At 38.4% G+C, this 8430-nt stretch overlaps 1 protein-coding gene across 1 annotated transcript; it reads left to right on the top strand.

Moving 5' to 3' along the window:
- Nucleotides 1–5575: 5575 nt before the first annotated feature.
- Nucleotides 5576–6082, top strand: LOC115972857. The gene has a single exon (XM_031093093.1). The coding sequence runs from the start codon at nucleotides 5576–5578 to the stop codon at nucleotides 6080–6082; it is 507 nt and encodes a 168-aa protein (XP_030948953.1).
- The last annotated feature ends 2348 nt before the right edge of the window (nucleotides 6083–8430 follow it).

The raw sequence follows: 8430 nt of genomic DNA, 5'->3' as shown, positions 1-8430 counted from the left end.
AATGTACCCAGATCTATATAAGGGGCTAGGTCTAAGGCCAAAGGACTTAGCAGCCTACAGTTCCCCTTTGGTGAGTTTCGAGGGAAGGATGGTCACTCCAAAAGGACAGATCAGATTACCCGTGCAAAATGGTATGGATGTGGTGGAAGTGGACTTCATTGTTGTAGACGTTTTCTCTCCATACACGACTATTATGGGCAAACCTTGGCTTCATACCCTGGGAGCAGTCTCATCTACTTTACATCAGAAACTGAAGTACCCATCTGAAGGCTAAGTATTGGAGATAGTAGGAAGCCAGGTTGCAACTCGGCAGTGCCTGGTAGCGGCTATACAACATTGGCCAAAGGCAGAGACCTTGGCCACCGCCGATAATGGATTGTAGCAATTAAAACCCCCAGCATTACCCTTAGATGGACCAACCGACGAGGTAAAATGTGAAGATTTGGAGAGGGTAATTGTTGCTGATGATCCGAAAAGGTTCTTCCAGGTTGGGCCTGAACTACCTTTGCAAGAGAAGGAGCGATTGTTGGAATTCCTCAGAGCAAATGTGGATGTGTTCGCATGGAGCCCATATGAAGCCCCAAGAATAGATCTGAATTTTATTTGTCATCGACTCAATGTGAATCCTTTCGTAATTCCCAAAAGACAACCACCTCAACGACCATCAAAAGAGCTCGTTGAAGCTATCAGAAGTGAGGTGACCAAGCTCAAGCAGGCTGAGGCTATCAAAGAAGTTTTTTACCCTGAATGGTTGGCTAATACAGTGGTGGTAAAGAAGAAGACAGGAAAGTGGCGAGTGTGCGTGGACTTCACGGACCTCAATATGGCTTGTCCCAAGGATCCATTTCCCATGCTGAAGATAGACCAATTGGTGGATGCAACCGTTGGTCATCCTAGGATGAGTTTTTTGGATGCCTTCCAAGAATATCACCAAATACCACTAGCATTAAACGATCAAGAGAAGACTGCTTTTGTCACCCCTATTGGAAACTATCATTACAAAGTAATGCCCTTTGGTTTGAAAAATGCGGGATCTACCTATCAACGGATGATGACTAAAATGTTCGAACCACAACTAGGCAGAAACATCGAAGTCTACATTGATGACATGGTAGTGAAGAGTAAGGTGGTGTCCGAGCATGTGGAAGATCTCATGAATATCTTCAGAATACTAAGAAAGCATAAGCTGCACCTAAATGCTTCAAAGTGTTCCTTTGGTGTAGGCTCCGGGAGGTTCCTGGGATATATGGTGACTCATAGAGGAATTGAAGTGAATCCAGATCAAATTAAGGCCATCAATGATTTACAAGCACCTCGGAATCCAAAAGAGGTACAGAAACTGACTGGAATGACTGCTGCTTTGAACCGATTTATCTCTAGATCGGCTGAGAGGTGTTGTCCCTTTTTCCTTCTACTGCATAAGTGGAAAGGATTTGAATGGACCGAGGAGTGTGCTGTGGCATTTCAGTAGTTGAAGGAGTACCTGTCCAGGCCGCCTATCATGTCTAGTCCTGAGGTGGATGAGGTGTTGTTTGCTTATCTGGCAGTTGCCCCTCATGTAGTTAGTTTTGTCTTAATACGAGAGGACAATAGTGTCCAAAGACCAGTTTATTACGTAAGCAAGTCCCCTCATGAAGCCGAGGTGAGATACTTGTCATTGGAAAAGGTCATTTTGGCGGTGGTCCATGCAACGCGCAAACTTCCACATTACTTTCAGGCCCATACTGTGGTTATCTTGACTCAGTTACCTCTCAAGTCCATACTTAGAAATGCAGACTACACTGGGAGAATTGCTAAGTGGGGCACAATCCTAGGTGCTTTCGACATCAAGTATATGCCTCGCACCTCTACGAAAGGCCAAGTCCTAGCCGATCTGGTTGCTGAGTTCACTGAGTGCCCAGAAGAAGCTAACATGAAGCAAAATGACATGGATGAAAAATCAGTTGGTCTGATATCAGCACAAGGTGGTTCCTCCTGGAGGGTATATGTGGACGGAGCAGCAAACCAACGGGGGGCAGGGTTGGAGCTAGTTTTGATATCTCCTGAAGAGATCATCATTGAGAAGTCCTTGAGGTTGGGATTCTCGGCTACTAACAACGAAGCAGAATACGGAGCTTTATTGATGGGAATGAGTATAGTCCAGAAAATAGGTGGAAAGATAGCAGAATTATTCTCGGATTCAAGATTGGTAGTCGGTCAAGTGAAAGGAGAACTGGAAGCCCAAGATCCAAGAATGCAGGGGTATTTGAGTCAAGTTAGGCGTATGCAAACGAAATTTGAATCTTTCCTCTTGTCGCACATCCCCCGAGGTGAAAATACCCATGCTGATTCCCTAGCAACCCTTGCCACCTCTTCAACATGGAATTTTCCTCAAGTGTTCTAAATTCTACATGTCTTCCACAAAACTTGAATCATACTTTTATAACTATGATCCCAAAGGTTAAATGTCCTAAGTTAGTTTCTGAATTTAGACCAATTAGTTGGTGCAATGTCCTATATAAAATATTGTCGAAGGTTGAAAGTTCAAATAGTATAGAAATACCCTTGAATGTTTAGACCCCCAATTTACAAATTACTAAATCAAGATTTATATCAAACAATTAATGTGCAGAACATGAACAAAAGCGTAATATAGAATTGGTAAACAATCTATGCCAATTAAAATCACATCCACAGCAGAAAATGAAAGGCAAAGATAAAGGGAAGAGAGATGCAAACACAAGGACAACACACGATGTGTTATTGAAGAGGAAACCGAAGCCCTCGACGTAAAACCTCTCTGCCGCCCTCCAAGCGGTAAACAATCCACTAGAAAATGTAGTTGGGATACATGAACAGCAATAAACCCTCCAAGCCTAATCTACCTAGTGTACCTAAGCCCTCCAAGCTTCTTGCTCCAACGAGGTTGCGCCGAACCTATTTCTTTTCTAGTTTCCCAGATTCCGCTACTTGACCATAGCATCAACCAATGTAAATTGGTTCCTTCCTAACTACTTCCCAGAACACCAAACAGCCCTCTCACAGTAATGGATATGGTGAGAAAAAAGGTTTTGGTAAAATGTCTCTCAAGGATTTAACAATGGAGAAGAAGAGAGTTAAGGAATTTAAAGAGTCTCTTATGTAAAGATTGTGGATGAATCAATCTTGTTTTACTCTAGGGTTTTTCTCTCAAAATTCTCTCTGGAAGCTCTCTTTCTTTCGTGGGTATAAGGGATATTTATACTAGGGTGAGAAAGGAATGTGAAACGTCAGGTTTTTCAAAACAGGGCTGGCTCGCGGCTTGGCCTTGCGACTTGACTAAGTCGTGAGATCTAGCCGCGAGATAACAGAATGGCCAGTTGTCCTATTTTGTCCTGTAGTACTCTAGCTAGCATGACGCTTCAACTTCTAGCATGCTTGGCATGTGTGCTGCTTCTGGTGGCTTGCAGTCACGAGTCACCCACGAGATCCAGCTGCGAAACTCTGTTTTTTTGCACACTCTTGAGCATTCAACACTCTATCTCACTCACTACCCTTACAAAAAACCCACCTAAATACAGGGTTACTAATTGCTGAAATACAAGCAAATTTGGCACGGAATAAAACCAACAAAATGGTTGATTAAATTCAACCTTACAAAGGTTTTAGCTAATAGGTTAAAGAAGATTTTACCAAATATTATTAATGAGCATCAGAGTGTCTTTACAAAAAGTAAACTTTATTTATGATAATATTTTAGTCGCTTTTGAGACTTTACATAGTATGCAGAAACACTGTGGCAAAGCAGACTTCATAGCTGTAAAACTTAATATGAGCAAAGTATATAATAGAGTGGAATGGACTTATTCGAAGGCATTTATGAGGAAAATGGGTTTCAGAGAAAGTTGTATAAAACTCATGATGGTGTGTGTGTCAAAACTGCTTCTAGCTTATTCCATCCTGGTCAATACTGAACCTAATGGTATGATCCATTCCTCCCACAATATCAGACAAAGAAATCCTCTGTCTCCATATCTTTTTTTGCTTTGCACAAAAGGTTTACATGGGCTCATCTCCCAAGAGGTTGCTGTGGGTAATATACGGGGTTTCTCTTTATGCAAAAATGACCCTCGCTTGACTAACCTTCTTTTTGCAGATTATCGCCCATTATTTTGTAGAGTTACTCAGCAAGAATGTTAAAAAATTCTCGATATTTTGGAGAGCTATGGTAGTTTTTCTAACCAGTAGATTAACAAAAGCAAAACAACCAGCTATTTTAGCAAGTCTATATTAGAAGGAAAAAGATAGTTCATCAAGAATGCCTTGGGTATCCTAGAAATTAGACAGTATGAAAAGATTTTGGTTTATCATCATTAGTATGAAGGAGGAAAATAGCAAGCTTCGAGTACAATAAAGAGAAGGTGTGGTGTAAACAACAAGGTAGGGAGGAGAAGTTGCTATCTCAAGTAGGGAGGAAGATTTTAATTAAGGTTGTGGTTCAAGCAATTCCCACTTATACAATGAGTTGTTTCAAACTGTCTTTGGGACTTTGTTTTGATATTGAATGTCTCATTAGAAAATTCTGGTGAGGTTAGAGAGGTGACCATTGAAAAATCCATTGGGTTAAATGGAAATTGCTTTGTCAACCTAAATCCGAAGGAGGAATGGGATTCAAAGATCTTAGTCTTTTTAATGATGTGCTCTTAGCTAAACAAGTTTGGAGGCTCTTCAACAATAAGCAATTTCTTTGCTATCATGTCTTCAAAGCTAGGTTCTTTCCCCACTATTCCATCATGGAAGCTAGTGATTTAAACCATGGGTCATATGCTTGGAAAAGTCTGTTGAAGTGTCAGGAGGTAATCAAGAGGGGAGCAAGATAGAGATTATGCACTGGGGATGCGGTCAGTATCTGGAATGATGCATGGTTGCCATCTTTAGCTCATCCAAAAATTCTGTCTCCAATGGTGGTGGATTACTTTGATTCTTCGGTCAAGTCCCTCATCTTTGCTTCCTTTAATAGCTGGAATTTGGTTTTACCGAACAAATTATTTTCTACTCAGGAGGTGGATATGATTAGAGAATTCCTCTTAGCCGATCCCTTATGGAGGACAAATTAGTTTAGCCCCATGTTTTCTTAGGAGACTACTCTATAAAGTCTAGACACAATTTTTTATCCAAGGATAGAGCTGTGGCTTCACAAGTTTCGTCAAACTCTGACCAGTATCAAGATGTTTGGAAACAAATCTGGGGTTGCAAGGTCCCGACTAAGGTGCGAAATTTGGTTTGGAAGGCATGTGTAAACGCTCTACCTATCAAGTCCAACATAGTCCATCGAAGGGTGTTAACTGATAATGTTTGCGAGCATTGCAAGCAATTTCCTAAAGATGTTTGTCACACAGTTTGGCTCTGTCCTGGTATCTCGGCTGTATAAGACTCTGATCCTATATGGAGTTTTCGACATTAAAAACACTTCCCCACTTTTTTAGATTTGGTGCAATATGTGATTGAGGAGAACGATAATTTCATTGTGTTTGCGATGTATATCTGGAATACCTAGTATCAACATAATAGACTTTGAGTAGAAGGAAAACCCTTCCCAATTAGTAAAGTGCTCCTGATGGCCAAACAACTCCATCAAGACTTCATCACTGCTATCACAGTAATGCAGCCCTCTCTTTTAGCCTCTAACCTAGCTTTGATCCGATGGTCTCCTCCAGCGAACTCTGCAATCAAATTAAACTTTGATGGTTCAGTTTTTCAAGAGTTTGATGATGCAGACCTAGGGGTGGTAGCTCGAGATTCTAAGGGTTTGGTATTGGCACCTCTGGTGGAAAAAGTTCTCCAGCCCAATTCGGTTGCTGAGTTAGAAGCCATGGCTGCTGTGTGTGCTCTAAATTTTGCTCAGGAACTCAACCTCTCTTCCATTATCTTAGAGTGTGATTCAGAGATTATTTTCAAAGCTCTGCGTAGCAATGAAGATTCTCTCTTCCCATATGGTCACCTTATTGCCGAGGCAAAGCTTATCTCAGATTCCTTTTGTTCAATTACTTTTAATCATGTTCGTAGGCAAGGTAATTATGTAGCTCATAATTTTGCTAGATATGTTATTAGTTTTTCTGTGTAGATGGAGGATGTTCCTCTACACATCAATAATGTTCTTTTAACTGATGTTTATTTCAATTGTTTGATTAAAACTGATTTAAAGGTTTGTGTCCTAAGTATTTAGACAACTGTGTCTATAATCAAATGTGCATAATTAGTGTTAGTTTTTTTTTTTTTTCTTTCTTTTTTTAAAGACAAACCTTTTAAAATCAATTTTATAAATGTCTATTTTATTTTTTTGGTATCAAATGTGACTTTAAACTAATTTCTTTTTAAAATTTTTATTCTATTTCTATTTCTCCCTGGCTTTACATATATATATATATATATATATATAGAAGAAATTACTCTGCAACATTAAAAACAGAGAAGTAAAAAAATTGTAGTGTTACGTAACTCTGTGTAGTTATTTAGAATTATTTGTTTTTTATAATATAAACTTCTAAGCATTATAATATCCAAGAGTTGGCATTCATTCTTTTCGAAAATTTTTATAATGTGTATGTATCGCATTTTAAGCAACATTATACTTTAAAATATATATAAATTTTAAAATTTGTCAACAAATTGTCTGCAAAATTATTCAGTATTTAAAGAACTATTAATTTCACCGTCATGTTGTTCAATGATCAAAATACTCTTGAATCTTGATGCACATTTTCACTTGAATGAAAAATAAACTAAAAAAAAAAAAAAAATCCAGTCCTTGTTAGTCAATTTAAGGGGGAAAAAAAATAGTGAAATTGAATTTTAGTTTCACATTATTAATGCTTATAAACACACCCAAAAAAAAACAAGAATTGTCATTTTTTTTCTTAAAAAGCATTGATTCTTGGGAACTCTTTATTATACATCCGCCTACAACTCTATATGACTTAGTGCAAGTTTTAAATGTGAAAATTAATAAATAAAATAAAAAGATGTCAACATTGTGTATAAAATTATGAACATTATATTATATATACAGAGTGCATATTAACAATTGTGAGAGAACAGTTAAATGTAATACTTAAAAGAATGCAAGAATATTCATATGGTTGGTGCATTATGTGAATACAAATTATATGTCAAATTTTTTGTATTCTATTTTATACTTTATAAATTACAACTTGCTACGTATTTATTTAATTTTCCTTATAAAATAATCAAAACTAAAAGGGTAAAAAAAAGAAAGAAAAGAAAGAAAGGGCTAAAAAATCGGATCAAGATCCTAAACCATCAAAATCTAACGATGGTGATCCTGAAGAGTCCTCTCCAACACAAGATGAAACAGACGAGGAAGGGTACAGTGCGACTACAATTCTCCAAGGTGCAAATGAAATCGAATCCTCTCCAACTTCAGCTGAAAAAAAAAAAAGGAAGGGAAAAGTGTGACTACAATTCTCCAAGGTGCAAATGGAATCGAATCCCCTCCAACTTCAGCTGAAAAAAAGAAGGAAGGGAACAGTGCTGACTACAATTCTCCAAGGTGCAAATGGAATCGAATCCCCTCCAACTTCAGCTGAAAAAAAGAAGGAAGGGAACAGTGCTGACTACAATTCTCCAAGATGCAAATGAAATCAAATCCTGTTCAACACAAGCTGAAAAAGACCAGGCAGGGTACGGTATGGCTAGAAGACTCCAAGATTTAAATGAAATCGGTTCCTCTTCAAAATCAGCTGAAAAAGTACAGGAAAGCTTTGGTGTGAATATCGGGCTCGGTGATGCAAAACCTAAAGGGTTAATGGAGCGGCTCCAAGGTTCAAATGAAGTATCTAACAAAGAGACCAAGAATGTTGCTGCATCATCGTCACCTGACGAAAGCCCGGAAGCGTCAACTAATGATGCAACTAGAAATGGAACCAAACGCAACAAGCTGCAGCCAAAAAATGAAAAGATAAAACCGGGCAAGGGTGGGGAAAAAAGTGATGACTCACACGCATGAGACATGCATGCAGTCCTCGATTGACTCGCATGATGCCATGATGACTTGATTTGGGTTCGAATCTTTCCTTGTTGATGTTGTAGCTGTAGTTTTTCCTTTGCCTTTTTTTTTTTTCCCTTTTTTTCTGGGCCAATAACCCTACTCCTAGGATTATGAATGACTTCGGGGTTGAATGAGTAGGTGAATGCTGGTTGTGTATTTTTATTTCTTAGTATGTTATGAATGAAACTATATTCTGTTGGGAAATTTTCGTATCAACAATGGAAACATTGAAGTAAGAGATTAAGTAGAAAATTTGATGATTGGAAGGCACAAAGGAAATGCTTTCCTTAAAAATATATTGTCCACAAGATACAATCAAGTTTATTGAGTTTTACAAATAGCAATTTTGAAGATTATGTACCCAAATGATTTCTTGCGTTTCTAAAATTCGTAAGTTGTTATTA

This window comes from Quercus lobata, chromosome 2 (genome assembly GCF_001633185.2).
Source record: "Quercus lobata isolate SW786 chromosome 2, ValleyOak3.0 Primary Assembly, whole genome shotgun sequence".
Classification (NCBI taxonomy): Eukaryota; Viridiplantae; Streptophyta; class Magnoliopsida; order Fagales; family Fagaceae; genus Quercus; species Quercus lobata.
This window is presented reverse-complemented; position numbering and strand designations above follow the sequence as displayed.